At 47.3% G+C, this 20,882-nt stretch overlaps 1 protein-coding gene across 1 annotated transcript; it reads right to left on the bottom strand.

Moving 5' to 3' along the window:
• Positions 1–452: 452 nt before the first annotated feature.
• On the bottom strand, positions 453–19,751 carry DDX27 (DEAD-box helicase 27; the record flags this gene model as incomplete). The annotated part of the gene is made up of 20 exons (XM_079719581.1): positions 19,635–19,751; positions 17,461–17,607; positions 16,239–16,298; positions 15,795–15,960; positions 14,684–14,727; positions 14,475–14,561; positions 13,717–13,822; positions 12,093–12,266; positions 11,270–11,420; positions 8,729–8,828; positions 8,468–8,609; positions 7,415–7,568; positions 6,333–6,414; positions 6,043–6,220; positions 4,429–4,535; positions 4,120–4,222; positions 2,443–2,537; positions 2,224–2,347; positions 1,613–1,700; positions 453–531 (listed from the first exon to the last, which is right to left on the bottom strand). Exons 1-20 carry the CDS (start codon positions 19,725–19,727, stop codon positions 453–455), a joined length of 2,280 nt encoding a protein of 759 aa, XP_079575707.1. The 5' UTR covers positions 19,728–19,751.
• Positions 19,752–20,882: the final 1,131 nt, after the last annotated feature.

The following is a 20,882-nucleotide window of genomic DNA, read 5'->3' as shown; positions in this document are numbered from 1 at the left end:
TGTGTCCCATGCATTGGCAGGCGGACTCTCAACCACTGCGCCACCAGGGAAGCCCCCTAGTATTTTCTTTACGTGAAAGCTAATCAAGAAAGGAGCCTTGGCTGACAAGGATGCTTAGGAAACAGCATCCTTAGGAAACACACCCCCCCCCAACTTTTCCGTTTCTTTAATGTACAAATGACAAAGATGTATTAAAGTTTTAAAGAATTTTTTTTACAAACAGAGAAAAGAGAGACCAAACCAGGATGACTTCCCACAAAGAAGGGATCTAAGAGCCGCCCCATGAACTTCTTCAGGCCACCACGGCTACTTCCTCCTCTTGTACCTATGAAGAAAATGAGCAGGGTAAAGACCAACGCCAAGACCAGAAAGAGGAAGGAGAAGCTCCTTTCCCAGGAAAGCTTTCCTCTCCAACCCCACTCATAGCCTCTGGTCCTCCAGAACTGTAAACATTACCTGGATTTAGATTTAAAGTTTCCTCCTCGTCTCTGGTGGGGCAAGCCCAATTGTTTTCTTTCTTCAAAGGAGGGGCTGTGAATGAGAGAAGATGGCAAAATGTTGGACAAGCAGGCAAGGTTTCACCCCCCATCCTACCAGCTCCCATACAAAGCAGCAGCACCACAGATGCGTCATTTTCAGGGCCTGAGGTTCTAAGTCTGTGTTCTTCTACCTGATAATATGGGTTTATGGAAGTCAGGGCCCAGCACTAAAATAAGACTGGAAGAGGCTCTTCCTTCTTGTGTATATAATAAAACTGCTTGCGTAACTTAGTTTACCCCAGCCCGGAGGATGTGCGGAGGAACAGCACATTCCCAAGAGCACACCAGAATCCTTTCTTTGGGGTTCTATCACTCCCCTGAGAGAAAGCTCTATTTCTGAACCAAAAATGTGCTATTTCACCTCCAAGGCAGGAGGGCCTTAACACTTCTCTTGCTCTCACCCTGGGAATCCACAGATGGGCTGGCGGGGGAGGGGGCAGACAGGAGCCCTTGAAATTATATACAGGCAGACCTCAAAGATATTGAGGGTTTGGCTCCAGACCACTGCAATAAAGTGAGTATCACAATAAAGCAAGTCACACGGATTTTTTGGTTTCCCAATGCATGTAACGGTTACGTTTACACTATGCTCTAGTGTCTTAATAAAGTGTGCAATAGCATTATATCTAAAAAGAAAAACAATGCACATATCTTAATTTAAAAATACTCTATTGCTGGGAACTCCCTGGCGGTCCAGTGGCTAGGACTCTGCACTTTCACTGCTGGGACCCGGGTTCGATCCCTGGTCAGGGAACTAAGATCCTGCAAGTGCGTGGCATGGCCAGAAAAATAAATAAATAAAAATTTAAAAAATCAAAATACTCTATTGCTAAAAAAAAAGGCCAACCATCATCTGACAATGCAGGGTTGCCACAAACCTTCAATTTGTAAAAACTGCAATATCTGCAAAGTGCAATAAAGCGAAGTGCAATAAAGCAAAATACAATAAAACAAGGCATACCTGCATTATAAAGCTGTAGGTATATGAGAATTGGGAGTGGGGAAGGAAGGAGGGAGATGATTCATAGCTTTCATTAGAATACCAAGAGCTCCATGATGACTTAAAACCCTACCCAGCTCGATACTGTTTCAGGGCCTTCTTGCTTGTGTTGGTGAGTTCTTCATCAAATACAGATTTCTTCACCTGCTTTTGCTTCTTTGCTGTGCACAGAGAGAATGGGTTAGATATGGCCTTTTTGTCCCAAGCTCCTAAATCCCCTTAAGCTCAAGGTAATGGTTCCAAATTCAGTGGATGCTCTGGCTTGATGTTTTATTGACATGGAAGTAAGACATCAGATGCCAGCAGAAAAGAGATAAGGAATCATAAGTACCAGGTGTGAAGAACCACTCCAAAGGATGCCTGCAGAGTCCAAAGGTGGAATGGACTACCTAAACATAAAATGGGCTGAAAACATCTTCCCCTCATTCTACCCTGACCCACTCCTCCAAGCAGCAGCTGGTAAGGATTTAGGCTCCAGAATCAGAAAGGCTTGAGTTCAAATCCTACTAAACACAGGGTCGCTTCACCCCTTGGAGCCAATAAAGGACAGCTGTACACACCTACATACTCATTACTCAAAAAGCGTGGGCTCTTATCATCATCCCTCCCTTTTGTCCCTGACCACAAGCCCAGGTTTCAGGCAGAACCTTCCTACCAGCTCCTTCAGGCTCCCCATCTGCCTACCAGGGCCCCTCGCTGGCTCCTCCTCGGGTATTGCTCGGGCCCGCTTGGCTCTGCGGTTCCTCTTGGCCAGCCGCTCAGCAAACATCTGTGCCTTGAGGATTTCAAACTGGGACCTTTCGTCTGCCTGGGGACAGGATGACATGTAAGTGTGGAACAGACCTGGCAGCCTTGACCCACATCCCCAGGCAGGGACCCAACTCCAAAGGGGAGGCTACTCACTGTCATCTCCCCCTTTTTCTTGACATCCTTCATAAACTTCTTCCTTTTCTTCTTTCCCCTTATGGCTAAGTCAAACTCCTGCAGAGCCTTGGCAACTGGGATGAGAAGAGAGCGTGAGAGTTCAGGTACCATTTTATAAAATCTTTTTTTAAACTTACAATAAGTGTATATATTTGGGCTTCCCTGGTGGCACAGTGGCTGGGAGTCCGCCTGCCGATGCAGGGGATGCGGGTTCGTGCCCCGGTCCGGGAAGATCCCACATGCTGCGGAGTGGCTAGGCCCGTGAGCCATGGCCACTGAGCCTGCGTGTCCGGAGCCTGTGCTCCGCAACGGGAGAGGCCACAACAGTGAGAGGCCCGCGTACCGCAAAAAACAAAAAAAACCCCAAAAAACCCAAAAGTGTACATATTTAAAAGTGATATATTTAAGGGCTTAAAATGAAAAGCAGCAGTCACTTCCTCTCCTGGCGGTTACCTCCATCTCACTAAATAACCTGCTGGTTCCACTATTTCTTAATTAATCCACTTGAGACATTCATTATATATCTGCCTCGTATTATGAAAGATACACTTCCCACCCCTTCCCACAATATAGTTATAACTCTATTTATAACACAGAAACTTTACATACACCTTAATTTTTTGTCCCATCAAATACAGATAGTATTTCTTAAATGCTGGTACTACCTCTTTGGAGGGTAATTTTGCGATCCCTAACAAAATAATAAATACACATAGCCTCTGACCTACAGTTTCACTTTTTGGAACTTACCTTGTAAATCAAATATGCTTGCTTAATTGTGAAAGGGCATCTGTATAGCTATCCACTACATCACTTGTTTATAATAGCAAAAGATTGGAAACAACCTCAATGTCCCTCAGTGGGGAACTAATTAAAATAAACTATAATCCACCTATGTGATGGAAGACCACATAGCCACTGAAAAAAAGAAAAGGCAGCTATATATGTGCCTATACAAAATGATCTCCAAACTACAAAATTCATTGAAAAAAGCAAGGTGTAGACAATGTGAATTTGTTTGTTTATTTTTTAAAGGGAGAGAAAAGGGATATATATCTAAATATCTTTCTGACTTTTTTTAAATTGTGGCAAAATATATATAACATAAAGTTTGCCATTTTACCCATTCATTAGTGTACAATTCAATAGCATTAATGACATTCACAATATTGTACAATCATCACCATTATCTGTTTCTAAAACTTTTTCATCATCCCAAACAGAAGCTCTATTACCATTAGGTAACAACTCCTTCCCCACGGCTCCTGGTAATCTCTAGTCTACTTTCTGTGTCTATGTATTTGCCTATCTAGGTACCTCATATAAATGGAATCATAAAGATTTGTCCCTTTGTCTGGATTATTTCACTTAGCATGTTTCCAAGGTTCATCCTTATGGCATGTACCAGAACTTCATTATGGCTGAATTAATATCCCATTGTATGTACCTACCACATTCTGTGTATCCATTCATCTGCTGATGGACATGGTTGTTCCCACCCTTTGGCTATTGTGAATAATGCTTCAATGAACACTGGCATACAAGTATTTGTTTGAGTCCCTGCTTTCTGTTCTTTGGGGTATAGACCTAGGAGTGGAATTGCTGGGCCTGATGGTAATTCTGTGTTTAGCTTTTTGAGGAACCTCCCCAACATACTTTTTTCCTTCTTCCTCTCTTCTTTGGTCTGGAACCAGCTCCTTTCAGGTTCAGGGTTTGGTGCCCCCTTCCCTTTCTCCAGGAGCCGCTGTGCTGTGTTGATCTGTGGGGACAGCAAAAGGATGCCTGCCATGAAACCTACATCTGATAATACAGAAGATGGCGGCTGCAGGAAGCCACTGCCTGTAAATACTTGGGGCTCTGATGATACGTTTGGCAGACACAGCATATCAGAAGGCAGACCAGCCGGGGCCCATGCAGTCTGCTTACTAAGCAGCATATGGACCAGAGCGTTCCTCACAGCCTCACCTGGGCTTCTGACTTTTGCATCTCTTTTTCTTCAGCCTCTAACTGCAGAACTGCATACACATCCTTCTCCATTTTCTCAATCTTGTCCCGGAATTTGAGGATGACATCTCAGGGGAAAAGAATGAAAAAGATTTTAAAAATAAGGATGAATATGGCGTAGCTGATGCAAACAACACAGATGGCTATTTTTTTTTAATTAATTCATTTATTTTTGGCTGTGTTGGGTCTTCGTTGCTGTGTGTGGGCTTCTCATTGTGGTGGCTTCTCTTGCTGCGGAGCACGGGTTCTAGGCGCACAGGCTTCAGTAGTCCTGGCATGTGGACTCAGTAGTTGTGGCTCGCGGGGTCTAGAGCACAGGCTCAGTAGTTGTGGCGCATGAGCTTAGTTGCTCTGCGGCATGTGGGGTCTTCCCTGACCAGGGCTCGAACCCGTGTCCCCTGCATTGGCAGGCAGATTCTTAACCACTGCGCTACCAGGAAAGCCCTCAGATGGGTATTTAGTGACACAGAAAACTGTTTTTTTTTTTTTTTTTTTTATGTGTGGCTGCTCTGCTTAACACCTCCCCAAAGGCTTCCTGATGGAATAAATTCCAAACTCCTCAGCGTGGCCCCTGCCTACCTCTCTGACCTCTGCCTACCCCTTGCTCACAGGCCTCGGGCCTCTGGCCCTCCCTGTCTTCTACTCCCACATCAAGTGTGTTCCTGTCTCTGAGGCTTTGCCCTGGTTTTCCCTGCTTGGCACACACTGTCCCCAGACCACCCACAGCCATCTCATTCTTGTCATCCGGGACTCGGCTCAAATGCCATCTGTCAGAGGCCTTTTCTCAGCAGCTTTTCTAAAGTAGGCACTTCTCCTGTCATTCTCAATCACACCTACAATTAGGTTATTTATTGTTTTTTTTCCCAACAGTGTCAGCTGTTTTGTTTCCTGCTGTATCCCCAATACTTAGAATATAATAAATAGCAATAGATTGAATGAATTAAATGAAAATTTTTTAAATGAAAGGAAAAAAAAAAGACCTATGAATGGAGAAAAAGGTCTTGAAGAGATGTGTATCTAAATGCTATGAGTGGTGAGCTCTTTCACATACAATTACATTTTTACTCTTATTTGATTTACTTTTTTCCAACACTGAATACATATCACTTTTGTAACTTAAAAAAAAATTTTTTTTAACGATGTGCTTTATATGACCGCTACAGATGAGTAAAAAAGGAATGAAAGATATACAAAAAGAATAAGTACTGACCTCCTTCCCATCCTGGGCCCCCACCAAGAGGAAGTAGGGAAGGGGGTGGTGGGGGTGGTGCCTTAAGAAGAGGCCTTCTCTTCCCAAAGGCTGGCGAATACCTACGACTAAGCACTTGGGGCACAAGTCTCTCCTCAGTCCCTTTCACACACAGAGAGAATGAAGCCCAGAGAGGCAAGGGGAGACCTGCCCGGGGGCCCTGAGCAAGGAAGTGGCAGAGCTGGGATTCAAATCTGGCTCCTAACTGCAAAGCGCCTGCTCTCACCCGTTACCCTCTGCCCGCTGCCCCGTCCTTCGGGGTCTGAGCTAGGATGCTCCCCCACCCACCCGAACTGCCCTGAGCCGCGGCACTGACGCCTGCTCACCCTGGGGCGGCGTCCGGGCCTTCACGGGGGCCTTGGCGGCCTTCACGATCTCCTTCAGCATCTTCCGCTCCTCCTCTCCCACCAGAGAGACTGAGCGCCCGGCCCGGCCGGCACGAGCTGTTCGCCCCACGCGGTGGACATAATGCTTGATGGTGTTGGGCATCGTGAAGTTGATGACCTGGAAGGCCAAAGTGAAGCATCAGTCAGACCTGGGAGTCGGCGGGGAGAGGGGGACGTGAGGAGGCCAAAGGACTCCCAGCAAAAGGTCAAGGAAGATGGGGCCCGCTCACCGTTTTGACCCCATCGATGTCAAGTCCACGGGCTGCTACATCTGTGGCCACGAGGATGTCAATCTGTTCATCCTTAAAGCGCCTGGAAACAGCCACAAACATGTTCCTCTGAATACCTGACCCCAGTCAATACTCTGCAGAAGCCTGAGCCAGCGAAGAGAACACAAACCCTTCTGGGGTCAGGCAGCAGAGTACAGACCATCACAGTGGAGACAGATCCTAAATGTCAGCCTAATGACACTTACATGCCCCCCAAACATCCCACAACATAGAGGAAATGTGGTTTTGTGTATACCACTTTAAACAGCAATTCCCATAAATAGAGAAGCTTGGGGAACCACAGAGCTAGACTATAACACGGAGCAGAGGCAAGTGCCTCAGCATTCAAAACAGCCTTTAAGAAACAACTCTCAGGGGCTTCCCCGGTGGCGCAGTGGTTGAGAGTCCGCCTGCCGATGCAGGGGACATGGGTTCGTGCCCCGGTCCGGGAAAATCCCACATGCCGCGGAGCGGCTGGGCCCGTGAGCCATGGCTGCTGGGCCTGCGGGTCCGACCACAAAAAAAAAAAAAAAAAGAAAACTCTCAGCTGCCTGTGTGAATAAGGATCAGTGGAGAGTCCTAAAGGGTTCCTCCTTGCCTACCAAGCTGACTCGATTCTGCGAGAGTTAAACAAGAAATCACGTGGAAAAGCACAGGGCCTGGCAAAGTAAGTGCTCAAGAAATACGAATGAATTTGCTTCAGGATCTCATTCTAGCAGACCTGGGTATGTCCCCTGCTCTGGAAAGGCTGCAGAGATCCGAATGTGTGCTGCATCATCCCAAGTCAATTTCCTGCTGTGATCCCGCTCAGCAGCTCCCACGCTCAAATCCTGGGGCAAGAGTATCATTTTCTACAAAGTCAAAGTTCTGAATATATCTAAGACATGACCTTAGAATGGTTAAGCTAAAATTTTTGAAGTGGGGAACTGTACTGTATCCCCTGGTATCGCTCAAACATGACCTCTGGATGGTACTTTGCGACTTTGGAATGAAGAGAGCCCTCTCTGAAGGATGGGTGGGAGCCTCAGCCCCCGAAACTTTACCGGAGGGCCTCCAACCGCTGCGTCTGTGACAGGTTGCCGTGGAGCTCGCCCACCTGCAGCCCCATCAGCCCCAGGAGGATGTGCATGCGGTGGGCCTGCTTCTTGGTCTGGGTGAACAGCATCACGTGGTCGGTGAAAGTTCTCATCAACAGAGCTGCCAGGGAGAGAAGAGTGAGCGGGTGGCCGCCTCCAGCACGTCCTCCCTCCTCCCCTGCAAAGCGGCTGCTGTGCCTGGTTCGGGGGTGGCAGGTGAGGCCCCTGCCTTGTGGAGCTCCCACTCCAGGGCAGAGATGGAGAGGCCGAGTCCCAATTCTCAAGGGCGGTAAATGCCGTGAGAGAATGAAGAGAAGATGCGGCAGCTTCAGAGCTGGCCTGAGGAGGTGACATTAGGCTGAATGACAAAACAGTCTCATCCACGAGAAGATTTGGGGGAAGATTCCAGGCAGAGGAAAGAGCAAAAGCTTGGGGGGTTTGAGAAAGCGAAAGCAGGCGGGTGTGGCTGGAGCACCATGAGCTAAGGCGCCAAGGCCGGGGGCTCCGGGCAGGCAGGGGGCTCCGGGCAGGCCAGGGCAGGTCCAGGGGTCTTAGAGGACTCGCTAGGGAGCATGGATTTCAGTCTAAGAGCAATGGAAGACACCAGAGGGTTTAAACAGCGAAGGAACAGGAGCGAATGCTTGTTTGTAAATCATCCTTTTAAATGGTCTGCAGTATGGAGAAGGCACTTCCACAGGACAGGGTGGAAGCAGACGGCAAGGTCAGAGGCCGCTGCAGCAATCCAGGTGACACAGTAGTGGCCTGGACGAAAGGCCAGAGGGGGGCAGCTGGAGGGAAGTGGCTAGGAGTTCAGCAGGACATAAAGAGGACTGGATGGTGGAAGGGAGGTGAAGCGACGAAAGAAAGGGAGGAAGAACTCGTGGTGAAAGCACGGAGCAGAGGAAGAGCAGTACCACACACTGGGGCATGGAGGGGTCGCCGGGGAAAAACCAACACTTCGGTGTGAAGCTCAGCGGAGTTGAGCAGCCCTCCCTGCTCAGTCCCACCCTGGGCTTTCACCTGCCACGATGGCTTCCCGGTCCCCTTCCCGGTTTGGCCGGATCCGGATGAACTCCTGCCGCAAGAAGGGGGCCACGTCCGTGTTGCTGTTCACAAATATCCGGATGGGATTCTTCAGGGAGACAGAAGCCAGATCTTTCACCTGCCAGGCACAAAGGCAGGGATGCTGACCAGCCTGTCAGGAGGCAGGGAGGGAGGCAAGCCGGTGCTCCAGCTCAGCCCGGGGTCCTCTGCGCTGCCCCTCTGTTCCCTACAGCCCACCTCATCCGTCATCGTGGCTGAGAAAAGCATGGTCTGGCGGTGGTGGGAACACATTCGGATGATCTCCTTCATCTGCTCCTCGAAGTACTCGTCCAGCATCCTGGCAAGCGGGGGAGGGGAGGAGCCAAGAGAAATGGGCTGAGCTTTGCATCTGTATCGATGAAGGACAGAAAACACTGCACAGCTGATGTTTCGATACTGTCATTGGTTATGTTTCAGGCTCATTTATTTACTTATTTTATTAGTGTTATTTTACCCTTTTTCCAAGATTCACCAAGAATTATCATTTGCCCATATTTGCTTAGTCTTTTTTCTTTTGCTGAATCATATGCTATTAAGTTGCAGACATCATGACACCAGACCCCTAAATATTTCAGCACACATTCCCTAAGAACGGTGACTTTCTCCTACATAAACACAATGTCATTTCACACCTGAGAAATTCAAGTGTCCGAATGATATCTAAAGTAAAGTACAATGTATATTCAGTTTTCCCTAACTGTCCCCAAAATGTCATTCTATAGCTTTTAGTCCAGGAATGACAGTTCCTACGTTGTACTTGGTTGTCACATCTCTTTAGTCTCCCTTAGTCTAGAAAGTCCTCTCATCCTTTTTCACACTCTGAATATGTCTAATTATTCCCCAGTGACTGGATTCAACAATCATTGCTGGGGGCGGGGTGGGGGGCAGCCGTACACCTCACTCTCACTCCATCCGGAGACAGACGGTCAGTTTGTTCCAGCATTGCAGTTTGGTCACTTGGTTGAAGTGGTGTCTACCAGCTCTCTCCACTAGGAAAGGAACCTCTTTCTCTTTGCAGGTAACAGTCATCTGTGAGATTACTGTGACTCCAATTTTTTCAACCCACCCAATCCTTCACAGTATTGCTCGCCCAGCTCAGGCTGCAGTCGAGGGACAGGTATCACCTTTAGTTGTCGTGTCTCTTTGGTCTCAGTCTGAAACTTCCAGAGCCTTTCTTGGTCTTTTGAGACATTGATATTTTTGATATTTAAAACCTAAATCAGATCATGTTCCCTTGGCTTAGAACGATCTCCTTTACCTCCTTCAGGCCTCAAGAATGCTCGGGGGACGGAGTCGACCAGTTATTCAACACCTACTGTGCACCTGCTAGATTCTAGACACGGCCCTGGCACTGGGATATGGCAGCAGGCAACACAAACACAAAGCCGGCCCTTCTCGAACAGGAAGTTCTGGGGAGAAGAGGGACACAGCCACCACACGAGCATTCAGGTAACAATGCAGGAGGTCAAGGAGGTGTAGCACCTCAGAGAACATAAGGCAGGAAGGGAAGGACGAGGCGGGGGTGTTGGGGGAAGGCAGGAACTGTTTTTTTTGTTTGTTTTTTAAAAAATATTTCATTAAAACAAAATGTCATTTATTTATTTTGGGGGGCTGCATTGGGTCTTCGTTGCTGCACACAGGCTTTTCTCTCTAGTTGCAGTGAACGGTGGCTACTCTTCATTGCGGTGCGTGGGCTTCTCATCGTGGTGGCTTCTCTTGTTGCAGAGCACAGGCTCTAGGCACACGGGCTTCAGTAGTTGTGGCTCGCGGGCTCTAGAGTGCAGACTCAGTAGTTGTGGCGCACGGGCTTAGTTGCTCCGCGGCACGTGGGATCTTCCCGGACCAGGGATCGAACCCGTGTCCCCTGCATTGGCAGGTGGATTCTTAACCACCGGACCACCAGGGAAGTCCCAGGAACTGTTATAGAGTTGCCAGCAAAGTGACAGCTGGAGCAGAAACCTGAGGAGGTAAAGGAGGTCATTCCAAGCTGAGGGAACGACGATGCAGAAGAGAAGCCCCAAAGTGGAAGTGTGTGGATGGGATTTACCAATGGATATCCTGGGGGGGTGAGAAAATGAGGAGACAAGAATGGCACTGAGAATATGGCCTGAACAACTAGAAGGACGGAGTTGCTCAGTGGGATGGGAAGCGGGAGAGGGGCACAGAGGATGAGAAACTTGGTTAAGGACCTGGTTAGTCTGGAGATGCTTCAGTCTGAGAGTAAACTTGAACAGCCTCCTTACCCTGCCACCTCCGCAGCAGTCCAGTTCATTAAGAGTTCATTCTGTTGAGTCACGAAGGAAAGAGGTGAGCAGATGGGACACGAATGAGAGAAAGGAAGGAAGAGAGGGAGCGAGGGCAGAGGAGGAAGGGGGGAAGGAGGGGGAGCCTGCATCACGGTAAGCGAGGCTGTTGGTTGAATCCTCTCTGTGCACTGGCACTTTACTGGCGTTACGCCTTGAATCCTCAACACCATGAGGTGGGTACTTATCCCCCACTTACAAACAAGACAAGATTTGCTTTGAGACGTTTCCCAATCTCAGGAAGCGGTAGAACCAGCATTTACCTTGCCTTCCCTGTTAACCATCACATTACAGAAAAAGAGCAGGATAATCTGGGCTAAGATGGACAAAGGCTCACACATGGACAGCTGAACTGGTCAGAGCCATGCAGGACCAGGCAGAGTGCAGGTTCCCGCCGCAGGGTGTGGCCCTGGGGACCCCACCATTTCAGGTGTACCTGTCAGCCTCGTCCAGGATGAGCACCTCGATGCTGCTCAGGTGGAAGCAGGGGCAGTTGTGGAGGTGATCGATGAGCCGGCCCGGGGTGGCGATGAGGATGTCGGGCGCTGCCCGGAGGGCTGCTTCCTGAGACTTCACGTCCAGGCCGCCTGCGAAAAGAAAAGCCCGCCAGGCAGCCAGCTGAGTCACTCACCAGTACGGACTGAGCCCTGCTACCTGCCAGCTCCCACGGCAGATGCCGAGCAGACGGCAGAGCACGAGACTGACAGAGGCCCCACTTGCGCAGATTTTACAATATGGTGGGAGAGACAGATGATTTAATTACAATTGTGCTAAGTGCAAAAATCAAAAACCATGATGACACAAAGCCACTTCAGAATACAACAATTCAACCATCCACCAACTGAGAGATGCAGCTGAGAAACGGATAATCTTTCTAAATCACCTACAATTTCCTACCGCCTAAGGAGGGTAAAATGAAGGTTAGATAACACCATCATATAACATCATCAGAAAGATTCTGCCCCAATAAATATTTGATTCATTACTCATGCAAGACAAAATTATATCCTAAATTTGTTCAGTATCAAGAAAAACTTTGTTTCATAATTTTGAAGTTTCATTTTGCAAGGCTGGTGAAGCCTCAGTCAAACCCCTCCCCATCGCCCTCACTATCTACTGTGAAAACGTCATCTGGTTTTTAAGTGGTTTCACTCACATGAAGGCTTTCCTGCACCCGTCACCCTCAGACAGTGGCGCACGTCCCCCCTCCACCGCGCCACACTCTCTCAGAGGCAGCCAGCCCTCAGCCAGACACTCACCCACAGCCAGGCAGGTGGTGATGGTGCAGAACTGGGCCAGCTGCTTGGTGACGGAGTGCACCTGGATGCCCAGTTCCCGGGTGGGAACCAGCACCAGCACACGGGTCACTGGAGCCTGGCGGGGTTTGTAGATCAGACGCTCCAAGACGGGCAGGGCAAAAGCTGCAGTTTTACCTGGAGGGAAGGCCAGCAGGAAAGCAGAATGAGAGAAGCGTCTGTCCTTCCTGGGTCCAGGTTTTCACCTGCACACAGAAAACCTACATATCTACTCAGAGGGAAGTGAAGCAACTTATTTTTCATAAAACTTTTTTTCTGGTTTTAAATCACATGGTCAGGGCTTCCCTGGTGGCACAGTGGTTAAGAATCCACCTGCCAATGCAGAGGACACAGGTTCGAGCCCTGGTCTGGGAAGATCCCACATGCCGCGGAGCAACTAAGCCCATGTGCCACAACTACTGAGCCTGCACTCTACAGCCTGCGAGCCACAACTACTGAGCCCACGTGCCACAACTACTGAAGCCCTCATGGCTAGAGCCTGTGCTCTGCAATAAGAGAAGCCACCGCAGTGAGAAACCTGTGCGCCGCAACAAAGAGTAGCCCCCACTCGCCGCAACTAGAGAAAGCCCGCACGCAGCAATGAAGAACCAACATAGCCAAAAATAAATAAATAAAATAAATTTAAAAAATCAATCAATTGGGACTCCCTGGTGGCGCAGTGGTTGAGAGTCCGCCTGTCGATGCAGGGGACATGGGTTCATGCCCCGGTCCGGGAAGATCCCATATGCTGTGGAGTGGCTGGGCCCGTGAGCCATGGCTGCAGAGCCTGTGCTCCGCAGCGGGAGAGGCCGCAACAGTGAGAGGCCTGCGCACCGCAAAAAAAAAAAAAAAAAAAAAAAAAAAAAATCGAGCAATCAATCACATGGTCAATGTAAAAAATCTGGGGAAAGAAAAAAAAAAAAAGAAAGCAATAAAAATCACCCACAGTTCAGCCAACCAGAGGTAAGCATTACCAAAACAGTATCTATATTACCAATCTTTTTATTAATGGACAAAAATACAAAAATATTAATTTTAATGCAATAACACTATATATTGTTTAGTAACTTCCCTTTAAAAAAACATACATTTTCCTATTTCTTTAAGTACTCTACTTTTTTTAAATAGTTGCATCGTATTTTATTACATGACTATTTCTATTCTATTCTATTACATGACTATATAATTAACTGCACTAATACGCAATGTTGTGATAAACATCCCTTTTATAAAATCTTTACTCCTATGACAGGGGCTTATCATGGGAGTGACAGGAGGTCATGGTCACAGAGACACCCTGATAGGATTAAATAAAAATGACCTTCACCAGACCACCTGAAACCTGTAACCTGTGACTACCCTATTTAAAAAAAGTAGAGTATTTTAAAAAAAACAGAAAAATATATATACATATTTTTTAAAAGGGAAGTTACTACACAGAATATATAATGTTATTGCATTAAAATTTATATTTGCATATTTAGCAAAGTGGGCTTTTGGTAAGTCAACCCAGAGCCTATTCTATGCGGCACATCCTTCTTCTTCCTCCTCCTCTCCCTCGCCCCGCCCAAGTCCCTATCCTTTTTACCTGTCCCAGTGGCTGCACAGGCACAGATGTCCTTCCCCAGCAGACCCACAGGTATGCATGCCTTCTGGATCGGTGTGGGCTCCTTGAAGCCCATGGCTGTGATGGCCTGAAGAGAAAGAAAAGATAGGGTCAGAGAGGAGAGGAGGGGGAGTCTCAGCACAAAACAAACAAGGCAGGTTTCCAAACAGGTTTCAATCCCTCCCAGTCATTCAATCCACCTACTGTGTGTCACTTTTCTAGGCCCTGAGGATATAGTAATAAACAAAAGGAACGACCCTGCCCTTAGAATCTGGTAGAAAAAACAGCCCGAAAACAAACAGGTGTCATATGAAGATAAATGCTATGGAGAAAGCTACAGCAGTCAAGGGGGAGGGGATGAACGCAATTTACAGAAGGGCTGTCGGGGAAGGTCTCATTGAGCAGGGGCTACTGAGGAGAATCCTGAAAGAGGCGAAGACCACCCCAGCCACATTTCTGGAACGATCTTCCAGGCAGTGGGAATAGCAAGCACAAAGGCCCTGAGGAAGAAGATGCCTGGCCTGTGTGAGGGCCAGTGAGGCCAGTGTGGCCAGAGCAGAATGGCTGCTGAGAGGCAGCATCAGAGGGGCCCAGAAGGGGCAGGGCCGTACAGGCCAAGATGGAAATCTTTGTGTAAGAGGGTTCCCTGGCAGCTGTGTGGACAACAGAGTTCAGGGAGGCCACGAGCCCAGTTACGGGGCGACTGCAAGAATCCCATGGTTGACAAAAGAAGCCACTACCTTCAGAAGAGGGCGGGAAAGGTTCATGTCCTGGAATGAGAGGTTTTCATCGTACTGAGATGCATCTTCAAAAAATCCTCCTGCTTCCTACATCAAAAAATCAAAAGACAGAATGAGAATTCAGCAAAAAGGGAATTAAATGACCTTTTAATTAAATTCTTTCAGGTTGTAAAAACAAGCTGCACACTGTTGTCCAAGCCCACGCTCACCTGTCCTTTCTTCTTCTTCTTCTGCGCCTTTACTTTGAGTGTATCTATGGAGAAAAAGCGAGCTGATAATCAGGGCTCATGCTTCCTGAGCACTCAGTCTGCTAGGCACTGTCCTAAGTGCATTACGTGGATGGACACCTCACTGAATCCATGCAACAACCTGAGGGAGCTCCTGTCACCAGCGTCGCCTCACAGAAGAGGAGGCTGTGCAGCCGTGCAGGTAAGTCACTCACCTGAGGTCAGACAGGAAGCAAACCTGGCAGGTTCCAGAGACAAGGCTCCCAACCACTGTGCTATATAAGGATGCTTTAGCACTCATTTCTGCAAGAAATATTAATGGAGCACCTACTACGTGGCTGGACTCATCTGAGGTGGGGGACCTATCACCCCAAATAAGTTTGAGTCATAGAAGTGCCAACAGCTGTGTGGGGTTGGAGATGAGGAAAAGAGTGAACATGGGAATTCCCTGGCAGTCCAGTGGCTAGGACTTGGCGCTTTCACTGCTGGTGCCTGGGTTTGATCCTTGCTCGGGGAGCTAAGATGCCGCAAGCCTCGTGGCATGACCAAAAAAAAAGGGAAAAAGAAAAAGAGTGAACCCTGACTGCAAAGTACAACAACCCTAACAAAATCCCAAGGAAAAAGAGAAGCTAAAAGAAAAGAAGTCGGGACTTCCCTGGTGGCCCAGTGGTTAAGAATCTGCCTGCCAATGCAGGGGACACAGGTTCGAACCCTGGTCCGGGAAGATCCCACGTGCCACTGAACAGCTAAGCCTGTATGCCACAACTACCGAGCCTGCGCGCCACAACTACTGAAGCTCTAGGGCCTGTGTTCCGCAACAAGAGAAGCCACCGCAATGAGAAGCCCACGCACCACAGCGAAGAGCAGCCCCCGCTCACCGCAACTAGAGAAAGCCCCTGCACAGCAATGAAGACCCAACGCAGCCAATAAATAAACTAATTAATTTTTTTTAAAAATTAAAAAAAAAAAGAAAGAAAGAAAGAAGGTCAACCCGGAGATCTTAAATTTAACTGTGTCGAAGAGCATAGGATAACCTACAAAGTAAAAGCGAACACTCCAATTTCCTGTCCCCATTTCTGACAGTATCGCCTACCTGCTTTGGTGAGGATGTTCTCGTCAGCTGACGAGTAGTCAGTCTCTGATTCTTCATCTTCTGGGGCTTCCTCATCTTTCCCTTCAAAGTCTTCCTGCTCCTCTGGTTCAGAGCCCTCCTTTGCTTCTTTCTCCTTCTCCAACTTCCCAGACTTGGCTTCTTTATCCTAGGAAAAGAAACTGTAATAAAGCAAGGTGACTACAAACTTCAGGAAATCCAGAACCTGTGAAGGGAAAGGGAAGGGAAGGAAGGGAAAAATATTACACTCCCAGGCCTGGGAGAAAACTATGAGGATTCTTAGTGACTATTAACCACAGACACAGAGAGAAAGCCTGCCTGCACCAGCCGTACTGCAACCTAGGCTCCAAGAGAAACGGTGTGGTCACACTGAAAGTAAAGCTCAGGGCTCACCTACAAAGAGAAGTAACTGCTTTGCTTACTCACCTCTGTTTTCCTTTTCTTTCGAACTTTCTCAATCTTCTCATCTAATGTCGTGGCTGCCCTCTACAGATTAAAATAAAGAGATGAAAAAGAAACATACGTGTGGGAAAGAGATAAAGCAAAGGGCTTCTTAAGGTAGGGTCTCAGATGTCAAATATAGAAAAAGCTCCTCTGTACTTGGACAGGTTAATCAATCCGTAGATTATTCACAACAAAACAAACAAGCAAACAAAAAACCATTAAATAAATGGTCTTTTTGTGAAAAATCTTCAAATTACCTGGAACCGGTAAGAACACCCACATTGTAGAAGGTGTTTACTATTGAGAATGATACAGTTGCCGAGAGATGTCACATTGTATCTGAATGCTACTGGGAAAAACTCTTCTCCTTGCCCATCGGACATAATTTAGCCTATCAAACTGTTGAAAGGCGAGCAAATTCAGGTAACGCTGGATCTTGCTAAAACTTTCCAAAGGTGAGGTAATGGCAGGCCCCCTTGATGCACGCTCAAAGCACCCTGAACCGCTATAGCGCTTACCACAGCCATAAGGAACGGCTTAATTGTTTGTCTAGTCATTTTCTACCCTGCTAGAATGTAAGCGTTATAAGACCAAGTCGGTGACTACATGAAGTACACGTGAAAAGGAAAAAAAAAACCCACTCAAGATGACTTTGAAAAGGCAATGCTGTTTTATTTGAAACAGAACAAGGACCAGCAGGGTCTGGATTACACTGCCCTGAGCAGGCAGTATTTCCCTCGGAAGCACGTGAAATGGAAAACAACTTTTAAGCACCTTCTAGCTTGTTAACCAGATTCAAAGAAAAGCACAGGGTCTTGGCAAAGAAGCAGATGACAGTGACATTCATGGCAGTTTTGGCTGTGATGTGTGGGAACCAGGGACCCTAAACAGAAAGGCCACATGAGATCACATGGCAAGTGACAGAAAGTGATAGTATCTGTGGGGCAGAGTCAAGCCTTCAAAAACACCACTACCAAGGGTGCCTGCTAGATTGTTCTCTGTTACAAAACAACATAAAAATGGTTTCTTTCTAATACTCAAAACAAGGATCGAATACCTAGAAAAGAGATGATTGTAACATAGCTATGTCCATTTTTTAAGCAATTTATATGTAACATTTGGCATTCCTAAACCATTGGGCCCTGAAGCCCACTGTCCAACCCTAACAGCCCATGGCCTGGAACTGCCTATCTGTGTGTCTCACCTTCTTCTTGAGCTGGCTCATGACGTCAGCCATGGCCCAGCTGCCATCGTACATCCCCTCCTTCTCAGTGAAAACAAAGTCAGGGTTGAAATCGGCACTGCGGTTCTTCTGCAAGGCTTTCTGCTTTCTGCCCAGCACAATGGGCCCCTGGGAAGAGGGAGAAGCAGGATGACTATGGGACTGAGATGAAAGAACACTGGAAAAAGAAGGAGGAAATGAGGGTACCCAATAAGAGAACAGAAATAGACAGGGCAAAAGCTGACAGATGACAAGAAGTAGAATAATCTACAATTGTCCTGGGAGAGTTTAACACATCTCAATAATTGACAGATCAAGCACACACAAAAAATGAGTAAGTCCGTAGAAAATTTGGACAGCACAATTAATAACCTTTATTCCAATGAACAAATAGAGAACACTGCACTAGAGCATGTACATTCTTTCTAAGCACACGTGGAATAGTTGCAAAAACTGATCACATAGTATTCCTTTTAAGCAAATCTTCAATAAGTTCAAAAAAATCAATATTATACAGACTCTGTTCTTTGACCACAATTCAATTAAGTTAGAAATAAATAACAACAACAACAAAAATTTTTTTTAACTCATACATTTGGAAATGGGAAAGGAAGGAGAACTGGCTGAACTATGGCTGCAGGAGGATAAACAGAAGAAAAAACCCTGAGAACTAAAAAGTGCTATACTGATTTTTTTTTCTTACTTGAGTTAAACAATTTCATAAGAACTCTGACCCTAAACTTTATTATTAGTAATGATTATATCTCATTTCTCCAGTACCTAGTTTAAATTGGTAATTGTATAGCACTTCAAGCTAAACTTGAAGTTTAGCATCATTTGCCATATTTCCTTCAGTCCTTTTCTATGACAATTTTTAAAAAAAATTTTATTGAAGTATGGTTGATTTACAATGTTGTGTTTAATTTCTGCTGTACAGCAAAGTGACTCAGTTATACATATATATTCTTCTTCATATTCTTTCCCATTATGGTTTATCACAGGGCATTGAATATAGTTCCCTGTGCTATACAGTAGGACCTTGTTGTTTATCCATCCTATACATAATAGTTTGCATCTGCTAACCCCACACTCCCAGTCTTTCCCTCCCCCCACCCCCCCTTGGCAACCACAAGTCTGTTCACTATATTTGTGAGTCTGTTTTTGTTCCCGTAGATATGTTTATTTGTGTCGTATTTTAGATTCCACATATAAGTGATAATTTTTCTGTGATAGTTTTCCATTCAAGAAACAAAACGATTCTGGCTGCTACGTGGAAAATACACTTGGGGGGGGGGGCGACAAGAGAAACAGTTAGAGACCAGGTATGTTAGGATTGTAGGTATCCAGGTACAAGATGGCAGTGTGTCCTGGACTAGGGTGGAAGCAGTGTGGACTGAGCGGGGGAAGAAGCTTAAGAGAGATTTCTGAGGTAGCCTGCAGAACACTGGAGGGGAAAGAGGCTGGATAACTCCAAGGTTTCTGGCTTGAGATAAAGCAGGTTGGGAGGGTGAGGGAGACCAGAGTTCAGCTTTGGAAAAGCTGAATTTGTAGAGGCCGAGGGACGCCCAAACCAGAGGTGTCAGTAAGCAGATGAGGCCACAGAGGGGAAAACACTTGAGCTGGAGCTTTAACGGATGAGCACCTTTTCATGATACCGGTCCCTTTTTAACTGCCGTGCTGTTTAATGTCTCTAACTCCCCACCACAACATAAGCTTCAGGAGAGCGGTGTTTCTTGCCCTTCTTGTTCACTGCTGTGTCCTGAATGCTTAACACTAGGTGTAGCACATATAAATAGTCAATGAATACTGACTTAATGAACGCATGGATAACCATGGCTCCTTGACGAGGAACCAGGACTGACTCTGTCTCTGGATCTCTATGACACAGCGCCTGGATTAAATATCAGTTCAGTGAATGGGTACTGAGTTTACCAAGGCGACACAGAATAGCACAAGCACAGGCGCGGAGGTGAGGAAAAGCTAGTGGCGAGCAAACTGAGGAAGATCTGGGGGTCCGGGTGAGACCCAGGGACACTTGCCGGCCTGGCAGAGGATGCTGAGCCCTTGGGGGCAGGGACCTGAGGCACCACGGGGAAGGGAAGCAGTCAAGGACATCGGCTGCCCGCCGCCGCGCTCCCACCCCGATCGGCTCATACCTCCTCCTCCTGGTCTTCGGAGTCAGTCTCTGGCTCCACCGGCACCTCATCATCTTCGCCTATGGTCCCGATTAAACCCAGCTCCGCAAGCATGTCGTCTCAGCAGCCACTTCCGGAAACCAGCACGGCGCGCTAGGCGGCTCTCCTGTTTTCGCGACCTCCGCGTCGTCACTGCGCTTGTGCTTATGTCACTTCCTCTTGGAGGCCGCCCTCGCCCGCCCCCTCTCTCAAAGTCTCGCGGCGCGCGAGCGGCAACCTGGGGCGTGGTTTGTGTGACGAAGGCAAGGCACGGCGTTTGTGTTAAAATCCGTTCTCTTGGTGCTCAGAAAACGGTGCGACGGTTGGAGACGCGTGCGAGTTGCGGAGGAGAAAGTCTAAAGAGGTGCGTGGATGAGCTCCGTATATTTATGTACAAAAAAATTGTGGAAGAAAATACAACAAACACTTAGAAGTGATTGTCTCTGGGTGGTAGAATTTTAAGCGATTTTTAGTTTCGTCTTAGGTTTTTTTCCACAGTAAACATTTATTTTCATAAAAATAGAAAAAGTTAAAAATAGGAATAGCTGGGACTTCCCTGGCGGTCCAGTGGTTAGGACTCTGCACTTTCACTGCCCAGGGCGCTGGTTCGATCCCTGGTCGGGGAACTAAGATTCCTCAAGCCACCGCTGTGAGGCCAAAAATTAAGAATAGCTAACACTTATATAACATTTACTCTGTGCCAAGTACTGATCTAAGCACTTATACATGTATTAACTAATTTAATCCTTACGGCAACCCTAGCAGAAGGTATCATTACTCTGTCGCCATTTTACAGGTAAAGAAACTAAGGCAATGGGGCTTCCCTGGTGGCTCAGTGGTTGAGAGTCCGCCTGCCAATGCAGGGGACACGGGTTCGTGCCCCGGTCCGGGAAGATCCCACATGCCGCGGAGCGGCTAGGCCCGTGAGCCATGGCCGCTGAGCCTGCGCGTCCGGAGCCTGTGTTCCGCAACGGGAGAGGCCACAACAGTTGAGAGGCCTGCGTACCGCAAAAAAAAAAAAAAAAAAAAGAAAGAAACTAAGGCGCAGAGAGGTTCCCAGGGTTACAGAGCCAGTTAATTACAGAGCCAAGATTATAACTGAGGCAGTGGCTCCAAGGTCCTTAAGGAAAGTAGATCTCACAGCTTACCAGGAAGTTTTCATCTCTTCTCTGCTTGTGGAAATCTCACTGAATCTTAACTTCCTAAACACCACCTCCTACATGAAGTCTT

Source organism: Hyperoodon ampullatus (assembly GCF_949752795.1).
Source record: "Hyperoodon ampullatus genome assembly, chromosome: 14".
Taxonomy (NCBI): Eukaryota; Metazoa; Chordata; class Mammalia; order Artiodactyla; family Ziphiidae; genus Hyperoodon; species Hyperoodon ampullatus.
Note: the sequence above shows the minus strand (reverse complement) of the source record. Positions and strands in the feature narration are given on the sequence as shown.